The 27,667-nt window shown below is 38.2% G+C and overlaps 1 protein-coding gene across 1 annotated transcript in view; it reads left to right on the top strand.

Annotated features, from left to right (window-relative positions):
• The window catches only part of LOC138821922 (anaphase-promoting complex subunit 4-like), a 47,410-nt gene extending 20,010 nt beyond the window's left edge, over window positions 1-27,400 (top strand). Inside the window, 21 exon segments of the mRNA XM_070014365.1 lie at window positions 616-747; window positions 2,279-2,362; window positions 4,134-4,220; window positions 4,979-5,043; window positions 6,152-6,253; window positions 8,440-8,573; window positions 10,103-10,127; window positions 10,512-10,567; window positions 12,331-12,377; window positions 14,080-14,163; window positions 14,422-14,478; window positions 16,403-16,496; window positions 20,401-20,498; window positions 21,323-21,384; window positions 21,471-21,509; window positions 21,591-21,695; window positions 24,101-24,173; window positions 24,615-24,790; window positions 26,240-26,363; window positions 27,174-27,240; window positions 27,243-27,400. Of these exon segments, the coding sequence (XP_069870466.1) occupies window positions 616-747; window positions 2,279-2,362; window positions 4,134-4,220; window positions 4,979-5,043; window positions 6,152-6,253; window positions 8,440-8,573; window positions 10,103-10,127; window positions 10,512-10,567; window positions 12,331-12,377; window positions 14,080-14,163; window positions 14,422-14,478; window positions 16,403-16,496; window positions 20,401-20,498; window positions 21,323-21,384; window positions 21,471-21,509; window positions 21,591-21,695; window positions 24,101-24,173; window positions 24,615-24,790; window positions 26,240-26,363; window positions 27,174-27,240; window positions 27,243-27,400 (1,869 nt within the window).
• The last annotated feature ends 267 nt before the right edge of the window (window positions 27,401-27,667 follow it).

Here is a 27,667-nt window from a genome sequence, read left to right as displayed (position 1 = left end):
ATTATTTCTCTTAAAATATAGTGGCTAGTTTACTTATGGAATAAGAATAACATAGTAAGTTTTATTTTTATTTTTTCAGTTTCAATTTGTTTTTAAATAATTAGAGGATTTTTTAAGCTAAAATAATGATATTACTATAGAGATGAGAAACTTTTGGTGGAATTACTCATGCTTTTTCCTTTAATGAAAAGATTGATCTGATCCACTTGACTGTGATTTAACTGGAGCCTAATGAAAGCTATCGGAAGCCACTCTTTGTTGAGTACTGAGTCTCCTACTACTGCTAAATCAGTCTTCTCCAGAGCCTTTTTCATCTCGCTCTCACAATTCCCCAAGGTGTAGAAAATATCATAGCCTTCAGGGAATTTGTTCATCAACCTTTGATGTGCAACTGTTGATGGGATTGGGATCAGAAGTTTTAATGTTTATAGGTCTTTGTGACTAGGAGGAGCCCTTTACCTGCTTTACCTACCTTTACCTGCTACATGAGTATAGCTGAAACCAGAAGTGTGTGTCACAGCTTTCTAAAGTTGTGTATAAATTGTTGCTTCCAGTATTACAAAGTGCACCCTAGCAGTGATACCACATGTATGAGGGTGTGTGATTATTTTGCAGATTGCTGGCACTTGTCTTGCATTGTGTCTATCAAGTGATTTGAAATCATTATCAGTGGTCGCAGAGGTTTCCACTGGTGATGCTTCAAAGGTTTCATACTTTCAGCTATGTAATTGTAGAGATTAAGAATATGTTTTAGTTTTTCAGTTGTTTTTTAGGGTGGTTGGTGCTGAGAGTTGACAGGACGTACGAGCATGCTGTCCACCACTGAGCTGGGTCCCCACCTCTGTGGGTTTGTATCTATATCTCACTGTATTCTAATGGGCAGCAAAATAAAACATCTCCGTGGAGTTTCTAAATTGTACATATTGAATGCTGTTGTAGTACTATTATTTTCCACATAAAAACAATGTTTTGATGATCTACAAATTGGTTCCTATAACAGAATTACTTGGTTTTGAGCATTTTCTTGGGACTCAGTTATTAGTAATAATAAGGGCTGATATTCATCATTTATTATATGCCAAACCCTTAGTGCCTTAAACACAACAACATATGGATAGGCACTGTTATTATACCTGAAGAAAGTACTGGACACATACAAAAGCTCATAATTGGAAAGTGATACTAGGCAGTCTGCATTCAGGTTCTGTGCCTTTTTTCTCCTTCTAATGAGAGGAAGGCTTGCTTTGTAATCCAGACTGGCCTAGAACTTCAGGTTCTCCTGCTTTAGCCTCCCAAGTGTTGGGATTACAGGTGTGCACCATTAGGCTCTAAACATGCTTTTTGTGTAAAACATTTAAGTATTGGTGAGGGCTCTTTTATTGTGTGTAGCATACATAATAAGATTAGGAAACTGTTTGGGCTCCTGTTATTTAGATTGTACCTTTGCTTTGCCAAGAAAACTTCCCCAGTGTTTCCTCTGAAAATCCTATATGTTTATCCTAAGTATGTGTGAATTTTCAAACAAAGTAGAACAAAAGGATAGAAGATGTGAGGACTGCTTAGTGTCTTCAATAGCATGCTGTTCAGTGTTCCAGAGCACCCTAGACATAGAATTCACAACAATGGTAGTACACATTTGTGTCTTAAGGCTGAGCAACTGTGATCACCAGGCTGTATTTGTGCTATAATAGAGCAGCTCTTTTTTTTCTGTGAAATTTGTAAAAGTTTTTTTTTTTGTTTTTTTTGTTTTTTTTTTTTTTGTCCTGGGGCTTGAACTCAGGGCTTGGGCACTGTCCCTGAGCTTCTTTTGCTCAAGGCTGACATTCTACTACTTGAGCTACAGTGCCATTTTTGGCTTTTTCTGTTTATGTGGTACTGAGGAATCAAATCTAGGGCTTCATGCATGCTAAGCAAGCACTCTACAACTAAGCAACATTCCCAGCTAGTAATAGATTTTTTTTTAATGACAACTTCTGTGCGATACAACTGGTAAGGGATATTTTCTTTGTTTTTACCAGTAGTATTTTAATGCCTTTTGATGCCTTCCCTTGGTTCTGATGCCTCCAACTTGGTTATGTTTCAAAGGGGACAGAATTATGATTTGGTCTTCCTGATACTTAGTTACATCTTTGCTCCTCTTTAAGTTAGAGGATGCACACGTGTGCGCATGCACATGTGTGTGTATGTGTGTGTGTGTGTGTGTGTGTTTTACAGGAACAATTTATCTTTAAAAAAGTAAATACATCTGATTATGACTCAATTTATTCTTGTTTTTCAGCTTGAAACCAATCTGCTCTACTCCTTCTTACATGAAGTAACTCAGATGGCCAGGAAGTTTATTCACATTTCAGCTCTGTTGCAGGTATTTATTCATCACTTGCTTTCTAGTAGTATCTACTGTAACATTTGTAATTTTATTTTTTAAAACTGACGTCAGTTGGATGTCTATTCTGCTAATCTTACAATATTTATTAAAGCCAGAAAAAGTAATTTAATTAATCTACTCATCCAATCCTATCACCTCCAAATGAAAGGGAAAAAATAGTCAATCTTTTAAATGTTCCTGTTAATGTTACTTATACTTTATTGCAAATAAAATAGTCTTTTTATGATTTTAGGTTTTGATCATAACAAAGATACCCCAAATTAGTAGATAATTTTGTAGGTTAGCAGTTTGGACTAAACTCAGCCAGAAAGTTGTGGTGATCTGTACCTGGTATGGCTCATATCACCCAGCTTGATCATGCAAGCTGATATGTGTCCCTGGCTGAAGTGGCTTTGCCTCTGCCCTGCATCCCTCATCTTCTAGCCAGCTAGTCCTGTGCTGTTTCTAGGGTAGTGGCAGCAAAGGTTTCAAGAGTACACATTGAGGGATGGGAATGTGTCTCAGTGGTAGAATGCTTGCCTCACATGCATGAAACCCTGGGTTCGATTCCTCAGTACCATGTACACAAAAAAGGCTAGAACTGGAGCAGTGGCTTAAGTGGCAGAGTGATAGTCTTGAACAAAAGAAGCTCAGGGACAGTTGCCCAGGCCAAGTTCAAGCTCAGGACTAGCAAAAAATTAAATAAATAAGAGTGTAAGTTGAACTGTGGTTGGTGGGACACTTCTATAATCCAGCAATTGGGAGGCTCAGGCAAGAGTATTATAATATCAACTTGAGTTATATAGCAAGCTTGGGCTATATAACAAGATCCTGTCTCCCTCTCCGTCCCCTCAAAAAAAAGTGCAAGTCAAGATGTATAAACAACTTGAAAGCCCTGGCCTCAGCAGTGTTTTTTCTGCTATGTTCAGTTAGAGCAAGTTATAGGGCAGCCAGGTGCAAGGTGAGGAGAATAAGTCAGGATAGAAGAACTGTAAAGAATTCAGGCCATTTTTTTCATTATTGTTCTACCACAGCCATTAATTTACTTGATGGCAAATGTAACTAGGTGTCGAAATCTTTTAAGGGTCCTCTGACAGTTTAATAGTTGAACAAATTAACATTTTGACAGTGTAATAAAACACAGCTTAAATAATAAAATGTAAAAGATGTTTGTTTTACTAGGTATAGAAATGTTCTTTTGAAATGAAGGAAGGGGTAACACTGTGCAAAAAAGAAATGTACTCATTACCTTTCTTATGTAACTGTAACCCCTCTGTATATTACCTTTACAATAAAATTTAAGTATAAAAAAAGTTCCTTTCTAAAGTTCTAAGAATCATTGATTCTTTGGTAAAAATAGTTGTTACCAAACAGTTAGACCCTGGTGGCTTACACCTGTAATCCTAGCTACTTAAGAGGCTCAGATCTTAGGATCATGGTTCAAGGCCAGCCCAGGCAGTAAAGTCTATGAGACTTTTAGCTCCATTTAACCACCAGAAAATAGGAGGTAGCACTGTGGTTCAAGGTGGTAAGGAGCTAGCCTTGAGCAAAAGAGCTCAGGGACAGTCCCCAGACCACAAGTTCAAGCCCCACAATTGGAAAAAAAAAAAAAAGAAGTTACCAAAGGTTAGCTATGGTCTTCTCTTTTCCTTTGGCTTAACTAAGTTAATTAGGGTGGTTGAAAGTAAGTTCTGGATTTTTTGTGACCTTAAATAGCACATATTAGGTAGAATGTGGGTTTAAAATATTTTTTTCTTTTTGCTAATAGTATATAAATTTGTCACTGACATGTATGTGTGAAGTATGGGAAGAAATACTGATGCAGATGGATTCTCGTCTCACTAAGTTTGTGCAGGTAATGTAACTGATATTTCCTGTGGAAAGAGTTTAAAAGTCTATTTGCTTTATATGCTATATGAGAAAGGTCAGTTTAATTTATGAAATATTAAGACCATAATTTCTTCAGACAGCTTGGCCTAATGACTATTTTCACAGAAAATATTTGCAAAAAGGAGTCTATATTAGGTTTTGTTACTATAACAAAGTACCTGAACTTGGGTAATGTATACAGAAAAGAGGTTTATGTATCTTCCAGTTTTGTAGACTAGAAGTCCCAGATTGTGTGGCTCTGTTATTTTCTTCCTCTGGGAGATGGCATCTTGGCAGAGGGATCACTTTGTGACGCAGGAACCAGAAAGTGGAGAAGGGTGGTCTTGCTCTTTTAGAATAACTCACTCTGCAGGATCTAACCAGGTTCCTATGAGAACTACATTTTCTTCACATAGCAGCACCCTCAGTGACCTAACCACCTCCCAGTATGCCTTACCTCTTAAAGATTCCACTACCTCAGCAGCATCATAATACATGAACCGTTGGGGGACAAACCATATCAGATCCATAGCTGACTCTTCCACCATTGGAACAACTTAATGCAGTGGGTGTGCTTTGGGAATGAGGAAGCTATTGAAACAGCTGACTGGTTGTCTCCAGTCACTGAACCTCAGATATTTCCTGTATATAAGGGCTTGAGAGAAGACAGAGGAAAGAACAGTGAGTAGATGTACTTTATAAGCTGCAAAACATGTACCACATATTTCTTTTTATTTTATCTAGGAAAAGAACATAACCACATCAGTACAGGATGAATTTATGCACTTGCTGTTGTGGGGGAAGGCAAGGTAATAAACTCTTCCTTTTCCTCCCTTCTCCCCCGATTGGTTGTAGGGCTTGAACTCAGGGCCTATGTGCTGTCCTTAAGATCTTTTCGCTCTACCACTTTGAGCCACATCCCTGCTTCCAGTTTTTTGAGTGGTTAACTGGAAATAAGACTCTCACAGAGACTTCTCTGTTTGGGCTGTCTTTTTTTTTCTGTACTGGAGCCTGAACTCTGGGCCTAGGCTCTGTCCCTGAGCTCTTCAGCTCAAGGCTAGCACTCTACCACTTGAGCCACAGCGACACTTCAGGCCTTTTCTGCTTATGTAATGCTGAGGAATCCAACCCAGGGCCTCATGCATGCAAGGCAAGCACTCTACCACTGAGCCCAGCCCTGTCTGGGCTGTCTTTGAATCACAATCCTTAGATATCAACCTCCTGAGTAGCTAGGATTATAGGCATGAGCCACTGATGCCCTGTTTCACCTCTCTCTCCCCTTTTTAAATCAATTGATTTTAAAAGTAAATAAAAATGAATAATTCATTTGTCCAAATGAAATAGAAAATTCTGGTATAAAAAGAGTATTAGGAGTATAGATCTCCAGGTTTTTTGATACACCCTTTTGGGTTAATGTGATCATTTTGTACAGAAATTTTAGTTTTTATGTTGCCAAACTAAACTTTTTCTTTTTGGTATCTTAGAACTTTCCCCATCTTAAGCGCATGAAAAGGTTAATCTGTATTTACTTCTGGAATTATTTTTTATGGTTTTCATTTATTCCCTCCCGTGTTTCAGATGTGATTTCCATGGTGCTTTGTGGAAACCTCTGCCATCCTTTTCCTAAATGCTTACATTGGTACAATATGGCTTAGTGAGCATTGCCCTTTGCCTTACTAAGCCAAGTCCTTTTTAATATGCAGTGTATCCTCATGTGTACTTAAGTGTGTTAGGGTTATTTTTTTGTTTCTTTTTGTATACAAAAGAAAGTTGTATTTTTTTAAGAAAGTTTTATTTTTGTTGGGAGTAGTTTTACTTTGTTCCAAAATCTTGTTTTTTTCTTTGAAATCTATGATTTTAAGCAATGTGTACAGATTTTAGATGGAGAAATGACTAAAACATCCTTTTACATTGTAGTGCTGAACTTCAGCCCCTTTTGGTGAACCAGCTAACTGTAAAGGTGCTGTTAAAGTCATCATATTCCAGTATTCAGAAGTTGGTTATAAGTCATTTGCAGAGGTATAAAGATGATGGACATTGCTTTGGTCTTTCTGAAAATTTACCTTTATTGTCTGGCATTTTCTTCTGGAATCTTTCCTAGCTGAATTTTTTTTTTTTTTGTCAGTCATGGGGCTTGAACTTTGGGCCTGGGCACTGTCCCTCAGCTCTTCAGCTCAAGGAGAGTTTTCTACCACTTGAGCTACAGTGCCACTACCCTGAAAATTTTTTAATAATAATTTTTAGTGAGATTAAGTGATTATATAAATGTCACAAATTTCATAGTACTGTAGGATAGTGATATTTTGTTAAAATCACAAACACATTTTAACCTTTGCAAGGCAAATTGTCATTATCTTGGTCTATAAAGTTTGTGAATTCTATGAGCTTTGACAATATTTCTTCTGCTTTGGGTGATAAATATATTTCTTTCCTTTTGCTTAGTGTTAGCTGTTCCCTCTTTCCCTCTCATCCCTCCCTCCCTTGAGTTCTTTAGTTCATTTTCATCAATGCCCAGTGTAGCTGATGGGTTCCTCTGTTGTATTTTTTCACCTGTTTCCCTCTGATTCCATGCCCTCCTCCTAGCTTCCCTTAGATGTGTGCACATATATACCCCATATGAGGTCAAGAACATGGAGTCATTTAGAAATTATATGGCAGATTAAGTAGATGTCCTTTGTTTCTTGAGTCCTGTTTACTTTGTCGTATTTCCTTGCGTTTTGGATTTTAACATCCTCATATCAGGAAGAACATGTGCTATTTGTCTTTCTGCTCTTGTCTTACCTCACTCACACTGATTCATTTTAGTTCCATCCATTTCTCTGCATCTGGGTTGTTTCTATATCTTGGCTATTGATTGTGAATAGTGCCTAGCTGAAATTTTTGCATTGGCATTTGAAGGGGAATCTTGGCACACTCAAGGGTAAAGATTATTTCTGCTTCATGAAATAATTTTTCACTATCTTTTCACCAAGCAAGTCTCCCATCTGGATCCCCCCACTATACTATAAGGTATATTTTGAAATAGGGCATATATTCCTTTTTTTGTTCCACAGAGAAAATTGAGTATGTTGTATATTTTATCTTGTAAAACATATTGTGTATTTTTCATTCAACACCCTAGAATTTTGTTCTGAGTCTCATTTTACCAGGATGAAACTGAATTAGTTATATGGATGGCCCAAAGATAGTACATGGCAGAGCCACAATTCCTTTTAGTGTTCCAGGTCTCGTGTTGTTCCTATCCGTAGCTGCTTGAGTGACAGTTTTACAAGCGGATGCTGAATGTTCAGTTTAAATTTGTATACAGCCCGTTATGTAATGCCTTCTGCACTGGTCTTTCTATACTTTGTTCCACAAATGTCTGGTCTTTTTACTCTTCTTTTTCCTTTTCTTGCAATGCTCTGGGTCAAAACCAGGGTCTTGTATATGCTGGGCAAGGATTCTACTAGTGAGCTATATCCTCATCCCTGTAGAATGTGTATTCCTCAGTAAATCCAATAGAATACCTCTCACAGATGCTCCTGTTCCCTTCTTTTTGATCAGTCCCCATATTTTTTCACCAGTCCCCATATTAACTCATATTACACTTATACCCTTGTCCTATGCATTCCCCTCAAGGTATTTATGGCCATTGGGAAGATTACACTGTATGATTGTGTGGTTGAGACCTGTCTCCCCTGTTATGCTGTAATTTCTGTGGTCACAAGGACCTGATTCTTGTCAGCTTTCTGTCCCTAGCATCTAGCACAATGTCTGACACAAAGTTGGATCTCAAAAACTATTTGTTTAGTATCGGATAGATATGGGTGAACAAGATTGCCTACTGGCTCTCTTTAAAGTGCCAAGATTGGGGCTAAGGGGTAGCTTAGTGGTTGAGCACTTGCTAGCTTATGCAAGGCCCTAGCTTCATCCCTAGCATTGCGCCTCCCCTCAGATAGTGCCAGGACTGTGAAACACAATTTGTTCATATAAAATTTAATCGTATTGTCATGTATATTCATTTCAGTAGATGATAGCCAGATGATTGTGCTTATGTTTATAGAACTAGAGATACAATTTTTTTAATGGCAAGAAAATTAAATAGTTACCTTAAATTTTTATTTCTGAAAAATTGGAACTGTCTACCACTGCCTACCACCCTGACTAAGTAATGATACTATGTCTCCTGTGACTAAGTAATGATACTATGTCTCCTGTTGTGCTAGTGGCTCAGAGTCTTTATTGTATTATTTGAGTGAACTGAAAGGAATGGCTTCATGGAAGCAAAAATACAAACCCCTTGGACTGGATGCTATGGGAATTGAAGGTAGTGATTTAATTTCTCAACAGAATATATTAGGTATAGTTTACTTATTTAACAAGGACTATTTCTTTATATTTTTTATTTCCTTTTAGATGCTATTGATTGTGAATATTTACATTTGAAATTAATAAGAACCTTACACACATACCTGTAATCCCAGTGCTTGGTATGCTAAGGCAAAAGGATTGTAAGTTTATTTAATCATACAAAGAGTTTCAAGTCTATGAAATTTAACTTTGATTCAGTTTTTAATCTATTTATATTTGGCTAGTATGTCCAGTACAGTAAGATACAGTTTAGGAATACATTTTACTTTCTCTTTCTGTTGAGCTGTTTTTCTTTTCTTTTCTTTCTTTCTTTTTTTTTTTTGGTGCCAGTCTCAGAACTTAAACTCAATTCCTGAGTGCTGTCCCTGAGCTTTTTTTCTCAAGGCTAGCATTCTACCATTTGCTCCATTTCTGGCTTTTGGTGATTAGTTGGAGTTTATGAATCTCCTGGATTTTCCTGTGTGGGCTGTCTTTGAACTGCAGGCCTCAGATCTCAGCCACCTGAGTGTCTAGGATGAGGCGTGAACCGCCACAGCACCAAGCTTCTCAGACTCTCTTGTCATTCCTGGCTGTTGGCTCTTTGAGCTTTCTGCACTTGGCTTCTCCTGGAGAACTTTGTCACTCACCAGTATTCAGTACTTCTGAAACTAGTTTTAAGTTGTTCTTTACTCTTTATTTTTCTAAGTTTATAATACATATGCTTCCTCCTGTTCACTGTCATTATGATTGGGCTCTAGAAAGTGAAAACCCCAGCACTTGCTCAGAAGACAAAGTGAGAGGAGAAATGACATTGCTTTTCCTGTGTTTTGGAATATTTTTGGAATTTACATTTGCTGAGAGCAAATATGATATACTAAGTTTTCTAGGATTACCTCTCACGATGAATAGAAAGTATTTAACTTCTTGATCCTCTTAAGTAGAAAAAATGTCACTACGAAGGGTTACAGATGGAGGAACAGAGCAGTGGGGGAGGGCTTTAGTGTGGTCTGGTTGTGTTAGGTAGGGGTGAAGGTATTAGTTAGGTAGAACACAGAAAACTTTGTTTTTCACTGGTGCTGCAAGAGAATGTTAGTTACCTTACTTGATAACATAGGAGTGCTGCAATCTTTGATTTCCTAGTAGGGTGATTGATACTGATCCACCTCTCAGTGATATTATGAAACATAAAAAAAAATACTTGTACTGCTGGGAATGTAGCTCACTGGCACACTGTTGTCTAGTATGCACAGGCTCCCGGTTCAGGTCTTAGGACCTCAAGGAAAATCAGTACAGGTATTATTTGCTTACTGTAATTATCACATAGAAGTAAACTTAAAGAGTTTATAAAAATTGAACTCATCTCTGTATTCAGAAAGTTCACCAAAATGAAAATGAGTTTGATTTATAATACTTAACGTTTTTTCATTTGTGTCAAATCCAAGAGAGTTCAATTTTTGAGACCTCATTTATTTGTTGGACTAAAAGATTAGTTTCATAAAATGATGTCCAGTGGTATCAGACATTGTGACATAACATAAGTTTATAGTAGTAACTTCCTCTTGGAGTCAGTTTTTTTTTTTTTTTTTTACTGATTAGTAATTTTTTAACAAAAAATGTGGGAAAATTTTTTCCTCACTTACTTGCAGAGTTAGGAAAAGAATTCATATGTCACAGAATGCTGGGAAAGATTCAGTTTTTTGGAAACACAGTTACAACCAGATAGTATCATTTATTTGCTTAATTTTTGAAAGAATCGAGATGTGTTTTGTTTTTGATTGCCTTAATTTTAGGAATGTAATAATGTTTGGCTTGTAAAATCTGCTCTTCTAAGGGCTTAAATCCTGACAAGACAAAGAAGAACAGTAAGGTTTATTTTACTCTGTGACAGTTGAACAGTACTACATGAACTGCACATGACTTTTTTTTTCTGATTTGTTTATCTTTTCAGAGTTATAGACATTAGTATAAAGAATTTCAAGGCATTTTTCCAGTGGCTTTCTGTGGGTAAGTTAACTTTAACATTGTTGTTTTAACACTTTTGAAAACTGTGGAAATACATCTTAGATTTGAATTAGTCTGTTAAAATTTCAAATACTTATAAAATAGTATAATGAGCCTCCTTGTTTCCTTCTTTCACCCAGCTTCAACTGTTGTCCATCTATGGCAGTCCTATTTCACCTACTCCATGATTCCCCCATAGAAGTATTAAAGCTAATTTGTAACACCTGTGCCCCTTACACTCACTAGTACAGTGATCCCTTACCTATCTTGGGAGTTAAGTTCCAGACAACCCCGTGATAAGTGAAAATCCCATGCTCTATTGTGGTTCATTTATTGCTCTGGAAAGTAACTACCTGATAGGTGAGGGATCACTATTTCTGGTTTGTTTCGTTTTGTTTTTTAACCCTGGGATGCAATGAAGCTACAATACAGCGAGGGACAACTGCATTTCCTTAGGTTAAAATTTAATGTTTGAGCCCTTGCTATATATTGGGCACGGGTATAAGATTTTCAAAAAGCCCTTCAGTAGCTTGTGTTACATTTTACACTCTGTTCTTCAGTCTCTAGAGCTGTGTGGTCCATGGTGGTAACCACTAACTAGCCTGTGGCTGTTGAATTGATGGAAATCATCTAAAATTACACATTTAGTTATGTAGTCAGGCTAGCCTCTTTGAAGTTCCTAGGACTCACAGATGATCACTGACAGCACAGAACTGGGATCTTGCTATTACATTTTCATGGGCAGTGGTGCCCTTGCTAAGTGGTACACAGACTTCTTTAGGACTTTCTTTGTAATGCCACTACGTCTTTGCCATTGGGTAGGCAGTTTAATTAACAAATACCTGTTGACTTCACATGAGATGGTTTGATCACCACTCTGAGGTACTTGCATTTTTTTAGGCCCATTTATACTGCTATTTTTGTGAAGTATATTCTTTAAATAATGAAACAAACATTTCTCTCCAACATATGCAACATTTAGTTTTATGTCTCATATTTGTTAAAATTTAGAGTGAAATACAAGATAAATTCCTTTTGATATGCTAATACTGCAAAGTGTCCAAATGTTCAGTTCTAATATTACAAAAGCAGACTTTATGCTTATCACTCTACTATAGTTACTTTTGTTTAAAACCTGAATGTGATCTTAAGTTACTTGAATTCTTGGTTGGATATTTTTGTTTGTTTCCTTTTTTTCAACTATATGATTGATAGTTGGAATAGGGAACTGGAGTTTTTTCAGGCTAGCTTGTTGCAGATCTGAGTTTTAATTAGAATAAATTGCAATATTAAAAGTAGGACTTTAGAAATCCTTTCTCTGATGGGATTAGTGGTTTAGTTTTACTTATAATTATTGCGTGCTCTAACTAAGCATCAGCAGTAGAAGAGCAGTGAGTAACGGCTCAGTTCTTATCTCCAGAATGTGACACTGTTGTCACCCTGGCTTTGTCACTGACACAAGGTTATAACTTTGTTGTCTTTTTTTTTGTAAAATGTAATTTCCATGAAGGCATTTTTACTGCTCTGTCCCCAGCAGCATAATCAATAAGGTTTTGTTTGGGGTGAGGACCAACAATCCTGAATATATTTTAGATCCTGATTAAGTCAGATTTTAGTTCATACTAAATTGTTCAAAGAGAAAGTTTTTTGTAGTAAAAAGAAACTGTTCAAATGGAAAATTTAGTTCAGTAAACCTCATTTGGTCTTTGAGGTATATCTGTAATAAAAATTACATTTCAAGATAATTTTTAACTTTGTATTTCCAGCCATGTTGAGAATGACCGAAGACCATGTGCTTCCTGAGCTGAATAAGGTATGCACAGAAGTACTTATGGCCAGCCCTGTGTGTCAGCAGGTTCCATCTCAGTAGATTCAACCAACCACCAATGAAAAATATTCTGAAAATAATGCATCTGTTCCAAACATATGCACTTGTTTTTCTCTTTACTATTCCTTACACAATACAACAATAGTTATTTACATCGTATTAGGTGTTACAAGCACTCTAAATGGGATTTAAAGTGTACAGGAGGATGTGTTTTCTTATATAAAGATCTTGAGCACCTGAGGATTGTGTTATCTGTGGGGGTCTTAGAACCAATCTCTCAGATAACAGGGGACACCTGTGTAATTTCCTTACCTATTGTCCTGATTGAGCTCAGCCTTGCTCATGGTTTTGGTACTCTTACAGAGTTAGATAACAGGACGTTGGTCTTGTTATCTAAATAAATTTGAGTGGTTGCATAATATTTTCATCTCGCGGAATACTGTTACGGATATTTGAATTTACAATTTTCATGTTTGAATGAGGTTGTATAATTCTTACAACATAGCATCCTTATACTCTTTAACTGCCTTAAGTCTTTTTATTATTGTGAAAATATTGTACAGAGGGGGTTACAATTACATGGGCAAGATAATGAGTACACTTCTTATCAAGCATTGTAGCCTCCTCCTTTGTTTCCCCTTCCCATCCCCGCTCCCCCACTTAACCCTCCTCCCCCCCCCACCAAAGTTGTAAAGTTCGTTTTCGACATATGACTTGTACATCTCATTTTTTTTAGTCCAGTCGTGGGGCCTGAACTCTGGGCCTGGGCGCTGTCACTCAGCTCTTCAGCTCACGGCTAGCGCTCTACCACTTGAGCCACAGCGCCACTTCCAGCTTTTTTTTTGCTTATGTGGTGCTGAGGAATCGAACCCAGGGCCTCATGCATGCAAGGCAAGCGCTCTACCACTGAGCCACTTTCCCAGCCCTTGTACATCTCATTGTAGCAATGGGTCCACCTGTATCCCTACTTAAATGATTTGTTTTTTTCCCTTCCCCTCCACAAATTATAACAACATCAAATACAGTGATAGCAGGGGTTATTCCGTGGGGGGGGGGGACATACAAATGAACAAAGAAATAATCTTATAAATGTGATAGGAACAATCGCATGAAAGAAAAAAAAAACATTTGAATACATATCTTAGGGTTCATTTCCCTAACATCAACTTATCTGACCTTTTTGGCTTGACTCAGACATATACTAAGTATTGAAAACAAGGGAAACCATGGGACCTATGTTTCTTTGGGCCTGGCTTCCTTCACTTAATATAATTTTTTCCAAACCTTTCCATTTCCTAACAAATGGGGAAATGTCATTCTTTCTGATGGAGGCATAGAATTCCATTGTGTATATATACCACATTTTCTTGATCCACTCCATCTACTAAGGGGCATTTGGGTTGGTTCTATATCTTATGCCTTAAGTCTTAAATGCATTTTTATTTTCCTTGAAATATAAGTACTTAAATGTTGTACCTAAGTTGAAGCCTGGAAATGAGCAGTTTCTTTCTGTGAGGATGTGGAAAGAAGCATTCCCTGAAAGCGAGCTTAGAGAACAGCCAGCCTCCTCCTTGCTCTCCACAGCCCACTCACCTGCACCCAGGCCCAAACTGTGGATTCAGGCAAATTATTGGGAAGCTTTCTTTTTACCGTGATTTGTTTTCTTTTTGCCCCTTTTTGTTAATAGATAACTCAGAAAGATATCACATTTGTTACTGAATTTCTTACTGAACATTTCAATGAGGAAAGAAATAGCTATTTTTACAATTAAGTCACTTTGAAAATAATCACAGCAAAGATGGTTCATGGTTAAAAAGTAATGAGCAATTACTTTTATAAAAAGACTAATTTTAAAAAGACTAAACATAAAGTCTATAAGTAGACTTCTGTCTGTATGTATCTTACAATCTGCAAAAAACTAAATGCAATGGATAGCTGTTTTATAAAATACATATTGAGTTTGTTAATTTTAAGATTATTTTCTTAATATTTTGAGCTTTTAGAAATAAACTATGTTTGTTCTTTCTAGGCTCCAGACTTTTCTAATCGAAAAAGAAAATACTTTAATGTTGAAAAAGTTGGTCAGGTATGGGCTTTCTATTGAACTTGGTTTGATTTTTAAGAACGAATTTTAAGACTTTGTACTGTTAATTCATATTATCTAAATTTTATGGAAAATAATACAATGCCAGTATAACTGGCATTGTTGTTTATTTTCTCAGCTGTCTTTGATGTACAGCTTAATAGAAGACAGCTAATTTTAATGTCTACCTATGTGTTTATTCTGTTTTAATATGCTAATTTGCTTAATGTATATAAGGAAAATCTAACTTCAAGCAGGTGTGTGTCCTTGGAAAGGAGAAAGTACTGAACTAGTTTTGTCCTTTAACTGAGGATATTCTTTAATATTATACAAAATCCTTCCAAGTGTTGGTCTCTTGGAAGTTTTTAATGTGGAATCTAAAATTGTGTTTAGTAGACACTTCATACTCAGTTTCATTAAAAATCTCTCCATCTTCCTTGCACTTTGAAAGGCACTTTTACTCATGCTTGTTTTCATAGCATCATAACTTGGTCTTTTTAGAAATATTGGTTCTGTGGCTTTTACAGATCTTTTTAAGTACTGACGCCTTCCATTATACATTATAAATATGTGACTTCAGTCTACTCTAATCAGTCTTTAGTTACTGTGAAGCTGTCAGGCACTCAGTAACAGATGCAGGTGCCAACATTTTGAGTTTTGCTTAAAAGTTGCTTTTTTTTTTTGAGACAGGGTCTTGCTCTATAGGCCTTAAACTTGTGATATTCCTGCCTCATCCTCTTCTAAGTGCTGGAATTACAGGCCTTTAGAACCAAGTTTAGCTGAAATGTTATTTGCAATAAATATTTTAGGTTGTTTTGTTCAAAGTCACTTTATTTTCAAAAAAATACCTGCCAAAAGTAAGAGTTTGAGGGGGTAGAGGGATGGATGAGTATGCATGTTCAAAGGGGTAACATTGACCAAGACATATTTGTCCATAAGCTGAACCATGGCAACTCCTTGTACATCTATTTAATAAAATAAATAAAAATTTTAAAATTAAAAAATACCTCACAAACATCTAAGTATGAAGAACCAGTTTGTCCCCTAGTCTTTTGTTTCTAAGTAAAAATGGAATGTCATTTTTAAAATATTTATTTATTTATTATTGTGAAAATACTGTACAGAGGGGTTACAATTACATGGGCAAGATAATGAGTACGTTTCTTATCAAGCATTGTAGCCTCCTCCTTAGTTTCCCCTTCCCATCCCTTCCCATCCTCCCCCTTGGAATGTCATTTTTTATAAAATGTCTGCCTTTACAACTGAAACAAGACAGTTTCAGTTTTTCTTCAAGACAACTTTGCATGCTTTGATGTGTTGTAAAATCACCCGTGTGCCTCCTAACTCTGACTCAAAAAACGTTAAAAGATCTGCCATCAAGACTTGAGAATTAACAATTTAATAGTTCTATCAGGATAAATGAAACTGAATATGTGACAAAGAACACAAGAATTTGGTCTACTAGGTGAGGGGTGCAGGTACTGGCTGTTCTTTCTTCCACACCTTCAGTGCAAATGTTGACACCGTGAAAGGGCAAGTGACACCTTGGCACTAAAGCTGGCATTAACCTTGTAGTCAATGGAAGCATGCTGAGCACTCTCAGGGATGGGGCTACACTGTGAGAACTGCCCTTGTGGAGCATACTGTCAGTTGGTACTTGTAAAACTAAAATATAGCCCTGATAGGTAAGGTTAAAATATATCTTGAAAATGAACCACAAAATGTAAACTCTGGTTTCTACATTTACTATACTCTGACCATTTAAGTCATTTTCATGTTGTCTAGAATTTGTCACCTCACTTAGAAAAATAATGTACCTTCAGAGAACCTGGCAGTACAACAAGATAACTTAGTAACTAGAATAATGTTAAATACATATTAGAGCCTGAATCATTGCTTAACTGAAAAAAATTTAAACTATTTTTAGTATTTGAAAGATGAAGATGATGGCCTTGTGTCACCCCCTAACACGGAAGGAAACCAGTGGTATGACTTCCTCCAAAACAGCAGCCATCTTAAAGGTACTTTATGAACCAAGCAGATGTTGGCCATGTTTATACATATTTGAGATTAAAGAGTAACCTCAAAATTTGTCTAATTTCTTCAGGCTTACTTGGCATGTCCATTTTATTTGATTAGAGAACAGCATTTTAACAAGTAGAGTATGATGTCACCATGATAGATAGAAAACACCCTGAAATTAACTGTGCTGTGGTACATTAACTATGCTGACACTAAAATTATTTTTTCCCTCCTGACACCAGCCAGTTATGATACCAGCTGAAGGTCCTGCAATGCAATTCATTGCAATTATGACACTGAGCACCCACAATGATCATTAGCCTCCAGAGGGAGGAAGGCTCAGTCTGCTAGACTCCTCACATCACATCAGTCCCAAGAGCTAGGTTCCCTTACCCACACCTCTGTGGGACTTGACTATGGGACATATGTCCCAACTTTCTCCCTTAAGTTGGCATAGCTTCCAGACTGGTGTACAATGCTCAGGAACACATTCAGCTTTCCTTTCCAGACTGTTTGTAATAAAAATTTAACTTGGGCATAGCCCAGTGGAAAACATCATTCAGGGTTTGATATGGAGGAAGAGGCCACAGCTTTTAGATCCTCCCAGCACTCAACATGTTCATCAACCAGGGAGCCATCCAAACCTCCCCAGTGTCTTTTTTTTTAATTATTAAGAAGGTTAGTAAAGAAGGGTTATGGTGGGCTGGGAAGTTGGCTCAGTGGTAGAGGGCTTGCCTTGCATGCATCAAGTCCTGGGTTTCATTCCTCAGGACCACATAAGCAGAAAAAGCTGGAAGTGGCTCTGTGGCTCAAGTGGTAGGGTGCTAGCCTTGAGCTGAAGAGCTGAGGGACAGCTCCTAGGCACAGAGTTCAGGCCCCAGGACCAGAAAAAAAGAAAAAGAAAAAGAAAAGAAAAGTTATGGTTACGTAAGGCAGGTAAAGATTACATTTCTTTTTTTGACAATGTCACCCTTTCCCTTGCTCTCTCCCAGTTTGTCTTGGGTTTTTGATGGAGGCTTCATTATAATGATTTAGTCACTGGGGTAGAATTCAACCCCAAGCCCCGATTCCTTTCCTGCAGTCTGGCAGATGGAGCTGAAACTTATAAGCTTCTGGTTAAGGCATAGACTTTCCACGCCACCCAACCCTGAGGCTTTGCAGGAACCTGCCAGAGTGGCCACATTAAAATTGGCCATCATGGGCTGGGAAGATGGCTCAGTGGTAGAGCGCTTGCCTTGCATGCCTGAGGCCCTGGGTTCGATTCCTCAGTACCACATAAGCAAAATGAAAAAAGCCGGAAGTGGAGCTGTGACTCAAGTGGTAGAGCTCTAGCCTTGAGCTGAAGAGCTGAGGGACAGCGCTCAGGCCCAGAGTTCAGGCCCCACAACCGGACCCCCCCCAAAAAAATTAAAATTGGCCATCACATTTACTACTCAGGATATCTGGGTTTCAGGAGCTGAGTTTTGGGAACTGGCGACAAAGGCAACATGTTTTTCTGTAATTACCTAGTATGTCACCTCTTGAACCTTAAAGTGCTGAAATGATTATTTTTTTTTACCTAACACAGCTGGTAAGGGAAGTGCTGAGTGTGGGAGAGACAGTCTCAGAGCCATTTGAGCTGGTGGGCCTGAGTCACAGCTTGATTCACAGCTCTTTTCATCCCAGGCAGTTCCAGAGGCCCAGTAGGCCTCTTTGTTTTTTTTCCTTTTAAGTTGGAGAATAAGATGAGTTCTTATGGATATTGTAATACTGTATAAAAAAGCCATTTTAAAATAAAAAGCATACTGAATACAACAGCAAAAAAGAAACAAAGCTAGCAGTGGCAGAGTATCCTGGACTGCTGCTGCTATCACATTGTGGCAGAGTTGAGAAGAAAGAACAGGTTTCAGTACATAGCTTATGGTTTCCAATGCCTTCCATTTTTCTAATAGCCAATAGCATTTTACTGTTGGGCTTTGGTGTAGGACTAAGCATGAGAAGGACCAAGCGAATGTAGTTGTATTAAGTGGACTGGATTGAAGGGAGATTCTGGTCATTTATTTTAACAAGGTATGTCGAAAGTATAATGAGAATTCCACCATGAAAAAGTATGGACTATAGTAATCAAAACAGCTTGGTATTGGCATAAGAACAGACCTCAGGACCAATGGAATAGAATTGAAAACCCAGAAATGAACCTACAGACCTATAGCCATCTAATCTTCAATAAGGGAGCTAAAACAATAGAATGGAAGAAAGACAGCCTCTTCAGTAAATGGTGCTGGCAAAATTGGTTAACTACATGCAGAAAACTAAAGCTAGATCCTTATATATCACCCTGCACCAGAATCAACTCCAAATGGATCAAAGACCTTGAACTCAAAGCAGACACTCTGAAAACATTACAGGATGGAATAGGAGAAACCCTAGGTCTCCTTGGCTCAGGCCGAAATTTTCTGAATAGAGACCCGGAAGCACAACAAATCAAAGAAAGGTTGGACAAATGGGATTGCATAAGGTTGCAGAGCTTCTGCAGGGCAAATGACATAGCTAGCAAGATCAATAGAAAGCCCACGGATTGGGAGAAGATCTTTACTAGCCATACAACGGACAAGGGTCTCATATCTAAAATATACTTGGAACTCAAAAAATTAAACCACCCAACAACAAATTCCTCAAAGAAACAACTGCCCAATAAATAAGTGGGCGAAAGACTTAAAGAGAAGCTTCTCTGAAGAAGAAAGAAGGATGGCCAATAGACACATGAAGAAATGTTCAACATCCCTAGCCATAAAAGAAATGCAAATCAAAACAACATTGAGATATCACCTCACTCCAGTTAGAACAGCAAAAATCAAGAACTCTAACAACAACAGATGCTGGAGGGGATGGGGACAGAAAGGAACCTTACTTCATTGTTGGTGGAAATGTAAACTTGTTCAACCACTTTGGAAAGCAGTATGGAGGTTCCTCAAAAGACTTCACATAGATCTCCCCTATGATCCAGCAATCCCACTTTTGGGCATTTACCCAAATGTTTACAAACAAGACCACACTAAAGCTACCAGCACAACTATGTTTATTGCAGCATTATTTACCATAGCTAAGATATGGAACCAACCCAGATGCCCCTCAGTAGATGAATGGATCAAGAAAATGTGGTATATATACACAATGGAATTCTATGCCTCCATCAGAAAGAATGACATTTCCCCATTTGTTAGGAAATGGAAAGGTTTGGAAAAAATTATATTAAGTGAAGTAAGCCAGGCCCAAAGAAACATAGGTCCCATGGTTTCCCTTATTTGCAATATCTAGTATAGGTATGAGTCAAGCGGAAAAGGTCAGATAATATGATGTTAGGAAAATGAACCCTTAAATATGTATTTTAATGTTTTCGTTTCTTTCATGCATGTGTTTCTAATGCATTTATAAGATTATTTCTTTGTTGCTTTGTATGTTCCTCCCCCACAGTGTAACCCCCGCTTTCACTATATTTGATGTCAGTATAACATGTGGAGGAGATGGGGACAAACAAGTCGTTTAAGGATTCAGGTGGACCTGTTGCAACAATGAGAAGTACAAAATGTCATGTCAAAACCAGCTTTACAATGTCGGTGTGGGGGGGGAGGGGGTATGATTGGGTCGGGGGGAGGGGGTGGCTGGGAAGGGAGGTGAAGGGTAAACAAAGGAGGAGGCTGCAATGCTTGGTAAGAAATGTATGCATTATCCTGCCCATGTAATTGTAAACCTTCTGTACAGTATGTTCTCAAATAAAATAAAATAAAATTTTAAATTTAAAAATAAAAAATAAAAAAAAATAAAAAAAGAAAAAGTATGGACTGCCTCTGACAATGGATTATTTTCTCCTAATCATTGGTTTGCTATAGTTTTTGTTTTGTTTCTGTTTTTGTCTGAAACCAGAAAGCCCTTTGCTGTTTCCTTATTATGCTCGAAAATCATTGCATTTTGTGAAAAGGCAAATGGAAACCATTATTGATCAGTGTTTGCAAATGACAGCAGTAAGTTGGGAAGAAATGCATGTCTTCGTGTGGGAACAAGAGTATAGTATGTCTCGTCTATGTAAATGAACATATATATTAGGATAAATTGTAAAAATGCTGATATTCAACTCGTTTTGATTGTCAAAATTGGCAGTTTCTTATGGCTTGGTTATATCCATAGTTAATTCCTTATATAAATTTATTTTACTTTATGTATTTTTAAAATTATTATAAGGTAGGCACTTATGGCTCATGCCTGTAATCCTAGCTTCTCAGGAGACTGAGATCTGAGGATCGAGTTCAAAGCCAGCTAGGGCAGGAAAGGCCATGAGGCTTATCTCCAATAAACCACTTAGAAAACCAGAAGTGGCACTGTGGCTCAAGTGGTAGAGCACTAGTCTTGAGCTGAAGAGTTGAGGGACAGAGTGCCCAGTCTTGAGCTGAAGAGCTGAGGGACAGAGTGCCCAGGCCCAGAGTTCAAGCCCCTCCACCGACAAAAAAAAAAAAAAATTATTGTAAAGGTGATGTACAGAGAGGTTACAATTACATAGGTCAGGTACTGAATACTGTACATTTCTTTTTCAACAATGTAACCCCCTCCCTCATTTTCTGCTCACATAAATTTAAAAATTATCGTCTTAGTAAAGTATCTTTAGTGTTTTATTTGCCCCCCCAGATCAATCTCAATACAGTCTTAGTCCCAGAGCTGGTGTGTCTTGTCAGTGACTGATGTCATGAGACCAGAGGGAGGGAGTGGTCTTTTAGCACAGGCCAAGCAGGCTCCTCACCACTAGCTGCTCCCCTTCTCTCTAATGATGTTTCCAAATCTTGCTTTTCTGTAGGATGAAATTGGAAAATCAATGAATCAAACCATCTGTATTCCATTATATAGAGATGCTAGAAGGTTATCTTCTTTACCTGTTAGGTAGTATAATTTAGCAGCAAGTTTGAATTTTTCTCTTTTTTTTTTTTTTTTTGCTTTTGTTTTAGTGAGGACTCTGCGCGCAGATTGTTCACATTTCCTTTTCTGTGTGTGTCTCCTCGTCTTGTGTAAACAGTAGTTTTTGTTCTAAACTTAAATAGCTAAATACATTACTTTTCTTTCCTTAGGTGGAATAATAAAAGTTCAAATCTACAGTACCTTCTTTTTACTATTTTAGAAGACTCACTGTATAAAATGTGTATCTTAAGATTAAGGCATACTGATATTTCCCAGTGAGTATTCCTTTGAAGTTTGAACCGAAGAGATGAGAGCTTAATATTTGTAATAATAATAAGCCATTCAGCTTCCCTCCAGCATTTCGGGTTTCAGCGAAGCTGCCTCATGACTTTAGGTTTGCATTCAGTATTCTCAGTTCTCACATCTGGGAGATGGTAATGCTGAATTGAGAAGCTATTTGATCCCTTCTTGTTCTAGAGTTTTAACTTTTATATTAGTATATAGCCTCGTATATAAGTTTTTTTTTAAAAATAGGTTTAGGAAAATGACAGCAGACCTGTGTTATATCTAAGAACACTTAGTGATTCAAAACTGTGTTAGTAAGTACTTTATAGAAAGGCTTTTTTAAATTTTAGGTTAATTATCTTTCATCAAATAAGAGCTCTTGCCCACAGAGACTTTTTGAGATTCCAAAGTAAACATTCTGAAAATCAAATGATATTCAGGGTTCCATTAGCATTTTAAATCGTTTTAAGTCTCACTATGAAGGTACTAGTTTATTTTTGTGTGCCACTCTGGGGTATGAATTTAGGCTCTGGGCATTGTCCCTCAGCTTTTGTGCTCAAGGCTATTGTTTTCCCACTTGAACCACAATTCCACTTTTGACTTTTTGGTGGTTAATTGAAGATAGGAGTCTCCTGGATCCCTGCCCAGGCTAGCTTCAAATGATGATCTTCAGATCTCAGCGCTGAGTAGCTGGGATTACTGACATGAGCCACCAGCACATAGCTAAAGGGATTTCTTTTTTCATTGTCAAGAGGGGTTACAGTTAATAAGTAAGATAATAGGTACATTTCTTGTCTAACTTGTTACCCCCTGCCTCATTTTTGTCCTTTCCCTCCCCTCCCTAATCCTCCCACTTGCCAAATTGTACAGATCATTTCCAACATATTGACTTGTGAATATGGCTATTGTATTGGATCCCCCTTGTCCTTTGTCTCACGATTCTGTTCTCCTTTCCCTTCCCTAATTCAGATAAATGTATGTATAATACCAGGGTACCAAAATCAAATACAGTGACAATAGGGGATAAACCGCAGGGGGAAGAACACACCAAAGAAACAAAAAGTACATAGTACATTAAAAACAACAGGGCTGGGAAGGTGGCTCAGTGGTAGAGTGCTTGCGTTTCATGCCTGAGGCCCTGGGTTCGATTCCTCAGCACCACATAAGCAAAAAGAAAAAAGCCAGAAGTGGCGTTGTGCCTCAAGTGGTAGAGCACTAGCCTTGAGCTGAAGAGGTGAGGGACAGCGCCCAAGCCTAGAGTTCAGGCCCCATGAACGGAACCAAAAAACAAAACAAAACAAAAACAACAATAACAAAGAAAAACCTCATGTTTCCATGTCTTGGAGTTCATTTCACTTAGCATCATCTTATATGGTCATATGTACATAGCTCTTGAGCTATTTTTCTCATCTGTTAAAATTATCCTAGAAGTATACTAATTATTGAAAATAAGGGAAACAATGGGACCTATTTTGGGGGGGTGTCTGGCTTCACTTGATAGGATTTTTTCCCAGTCTTTCCATTTCCTTACAAATGGGGCAGTGTCATTCTTTCTGATGGAAGAATAGAATTCCATATATGTATATATATATATATATATATATATATATATATATATATACACACACACACACATGTGTGTATGTATGTATACATATGTGTGTATGTATGTATACATATGTGTATCACATTTTCTTTTTTGTTGGTCATGGGACTTGAACTCTGTCCCTGGGCACTGTCCCTCAGCTCTTCAGCTCAAGGCAAGTGCTCTACCACTTGAGCCACAGTGCCACTTCCAGTTTTCTGGTGGTTTATTGAGGATAAGAGTCTCACAGACTTTCCTGTCTGGACTGGCTTTGAACTGCATTCCTCAGATCTCAACCTCGTGAGTAGCTTGGGTTACACGCGTGAGCCACTGGCCCCCAGCTTTACCACATTTTCTTGATCTATTGATCTACTGAAGGGCGTGTGGGTTGGTTCCATATGTTAGCTATGGTGAATAATGCGGCAATAAACCTAGTTGTGCTGGTAGCTTTAGTATGGCCTTGTTTGTGGTCATTAGGGTAAATGCCCAGCAGGTGATTGCTGGGTCATAGGGGAGCTCTATGTGCCTTTTGAGAACCTTCACTAAAGGGAATTTTTGAATTCAAGATGTTAGTTTTCCTTAGTTATGGCCTTTAGCTGCTTAGTGATTAAGATTTTAAACCAAGCTGGTTTGCCTGACTAAGTGTTTAAATTATAGTATTCTGGAGTGGAAGTGGTAGTGTTGGTCTGGGATTTGGGAAGTAGATATGTGTGCTAACATTGCCAGTCATGTTTGTTCAGGCATTTAGATTTATTGGCTATGTAGTTGTTCCATAGGGTCTCATTCCCCTCTCTCCTTTCTTTCTTCAAGATCTGTAAGTAATGGACTAATTGCTGTGAAATTTGGGAGCTTCACCTATGCTACAACTGAAAAAGTCAGAAGAAAATAACGCCCAAGCCTGATTTGGGACAGAAGCATGTGTGATGTATGTGTAGTCAGTGCTATGTCAGATGTGCTGTCAATAAAGGGGCTCTGTCATTTGTAGGGGGGCAGATTTTCTTTTACTTTGATTCTTGTTAGCTCTGTTCACTCAGTTATATATAAGGTATAACTCATGAAATTTTCACAGGCTTAAGGCCTAGCCATTTATGTTCAGAGTTTTCTAGAACAGTGATAAAATGTCACAGATCATTTTGTTTGATCTGATGATTACTTATTTTGTTATAACTAGTTATATTTGTGAAAATTGATATAAAAGTATAAACTGATAAGGTGTTTTGTCATTGCAGGGAATATCACCTATGGTTTTATTTTGTTTTTGCTTAGTGTCAGCATGTTATGTGGTTATGATCATTTCTGATATAACAAAATGCATCTCACTTCCAGCAACTACAGCTGTTTAGATGCCCAGTTTTATGATGATGAAACTGTAACAGTCATTCTTAAAGACACCATGGGACGTGAAGGAAGAGACAGACTCTTGGTCCAGTTGCCATTGTCGTTTGTGTATAACAGTGAAGATGCTGCAGAGTATCAATTCACTAGAACTTATGCCACAAGGTAACTAACTACCTTAGTGGTATAGGGTCTGTGTGGTTAAAGTTAGCTTTAGTTTTTTAAAGGTAGGATCTCAAAAAGAGCTGAAGTGTGGCTCAAGTGGTACAGTACCAGGTGCTGAATTCAAAACCCAGAACCACCAAAAATTTAAAAAAGAAGTGTCCCATTGTGTATCTCAGGTTGCCTCGCCTTGAAATAACCAGGCTTGTCTCAAATTCATGAAGTTCTTGCATGGTCTCCAAGGTGTTGAGTTGTCAGTCATATGGTACCAGGCTTAGCTTATATTTAGCTATATTTACCATATGCCAAGAATTCCAGTTTCTTACATATGCTAGGCAATGTTTTTTTAGTTACTGGTCTACCCATACAGACAGCTGAGCAGAAAACCTCCTGCTTTGTTTTTTTTTTCTTTGTCCATCATGGGGTTTGAACTCTGGGCCTGAGTGCTGTCCCTCAGTTCTTCAGGTCAAGCCTAGCACTCTGCCACTTGAGCCACAGTGCCACTTTGGGTTTTGTGGTGGTTTATTGGAGAGAAGAGTTTCACAGTCTTTCCGGCATGGACTGGCTTTGAACCATGATCCTCCTGAGTAGCTAGGATTACAGGAATGAGCCACCAGTGCCTGCCTGGCTTCCTACTTTGTATTTTTAAAATCCGAACTTCATACAACACACTGAAACCCACCAAACACTGTTAGGAAAGATGAGGAGGAGACTAATTGCTATTAAATTTAGGAGGATCATCTACCCCACAACTGAAAAAAATCAGAAGGTAAGTCTTCCTTCATGCTACAAAGTCTTCCCAAATGTTACAAATTTCCTAATGTTACAATTGTATGTTACCTCAAAAATTAAAAAACGGGAAAAAATGTGCCGACTTTAATCATTGTCTTGTCCCTTGCTTTAATATTAAACTAGGATTTTTTGCTAGAATAAGATGAGGAATTATTTGGAATGGAGAAGAGGACTTCATTTGAGTTATGTTTTAAAGGATAGCATTAACTTTAGTTTGTTGTCACTAATAATTATAAACTTGCCTTTAGTGTTTTCCAGAATTGGGACCCCAGTTCCATTGCAGAGTCTATAGTCAGTTCTAGGAGATAGTTTTAGTTGCTTGAGGATTTAAAGTAATGAGATTCCTTCTCTAATTTAAAAACATGAGCATCTGCTCTCCTTGAAAGGGAATTGAGGACTGGGTGCATAGCTCAGTTGTGCAAGGCTTGAATTTAATCTCTAGTACTGTATCCTCCCTCCCCATCACCCAAAAAACAAAGGGCACCAAGACCTTACTAAAATGAAGCCAAGGCTCTGTGGAATGTAGTATTTTTACAGACTGTCTTGTCACCTGGGAATGGAGTGTGGGTGGGAGTAGGACCCCAGTTGCCCCAAACCCCTCCTCTAGTGAATGTGGGAGGTGGAGGTCCTGTTTGATTCCTGGGCTGGTTTTTCCTCCAGGCTAGATGAACAAAGCAGTGTTATTCCCACATGCACCCTGCACTTTGAGAAGCACTGGCGGTTACTGGAGAGCATGAAAGCTCAGTACGTTGCTGGGAATGTTTTTCACAAAGTGTCCTGTGTGGTGAGTATGGCTTTGTTTCTATGCAGCATCCTATGAGTACTCAAGCATGTCATCTCCAAGGCTCATTCTCTGCTTGTCATTCTGTCCCTTGGTTTCAGTTAACTGAGCAAGCAGCAGGCTAGTTATTTTGTTTTCTTGTTTGGAGAAACTTTGAGTAATTAAGAGCAATTTCAGAGCGAGGTGCTGGTGGCTCACGCCTGTAATCGTAGTTACTGAGGAGGTTGAGATCTGAGGATCTTAGTTTGAAGCCAGCCCAGGCAGGAAAGTTCAAGAGGCTCTTATCTCCAATGAATTACAGAAAAAGCCAGAAGTGGCTCTGTGGCTCAAGTGGTAGAGTGCTCACCTTGAACAAAAGGATAGCACCCAGGCCCAGAATTCAAGCCCCAGGACTGGCAAAAATAGTTTGGCTTCTAAGTTACATAAATTCACCATGTGCTGTGTGGAGATCCTTTTATGTAAAATGAAGGTGGAATTGGGTGATTTTATAGTAAATTGTTAAAAATATAACTTTCCTATAAATCTATACTTTGCTTAAAGCTTCTGATTTCTGCTTCGTTTTATAAAATTTGTTTGCAAAGCCATTAGTTAGAAAATTGTTAATGTAACTCCTGACACCAGTGGCTCATACCTATAATTCTAGCTGCTCAGGAGCTGTGGCTCCACTAGAACGCTATGAGCAAAAGATGCTCAGGCCCCATGTTCAAGTCCCAGTTCCAGGTGCATGTGCGCTTTCACACACACACACACACACACACACACACACACACACACACACACACACACACACACATTAATGTGCCTTTTCTTTAGTTAAGTTCAAGTCTCCATCATGTAAGAGTATTTGAAATGGACATCGATGATGAATGGGAGCTGGATGAGTCTCAGATGAAGAGAAGGAAGCCAGTGGTAAGCCTGTGAAGATCAAGGAGGAAGTGCTGTCCGAGTCAGAGACAGAGGCCCACCACGCCTCTGCTGATGCTCCAGCCCCAGAGATAGTCGTCAAAGTGGAGAAGCTTGACCCTGAACTGGACTCATAATCCAACTTGCCATTGTTTATTACATGTTACTGTGGCAGCCTTTGGATCACTTGGACCTGACATGAGCCGATGAATCATTGCTCAGTGCAACGTGAATGATTGTTGGCAAGTTCATGATAAGATAAAATTGTTGGAAAGAAGTTGGTGATCATAGCACAGGTGTGGTCCTAGAATGCTCTAAATGGAACTGTGACAAATGTTCTGCTTTCCCATCCCTTTTCTCTCTGTCTCTCAAGTGTCACCAGTCACCACTCCATCTGAGAGTAC

Source organism: Dipodomys merriami, unplaced genomic scaffold (genome assembly GCF_024711535.1).
Source record: "Dipodomys merriami isolate MVZ:Mamm:240054 unplaced genomic scaffold, mDipMer1.0.p SCAF_964, whole genome shotgun sequence".
NCBI classification, from domain to species: Eukaryota; Metazoa; Chordata; class Mammalia; order Rodentia; family Heteromyidae; genus Dipodomys; species Dipodomys merriami.
Note: the sequence above shows the minus strand (reverse complement) of the source record. Positions and strands in the feature narration are given on the sequence as shown.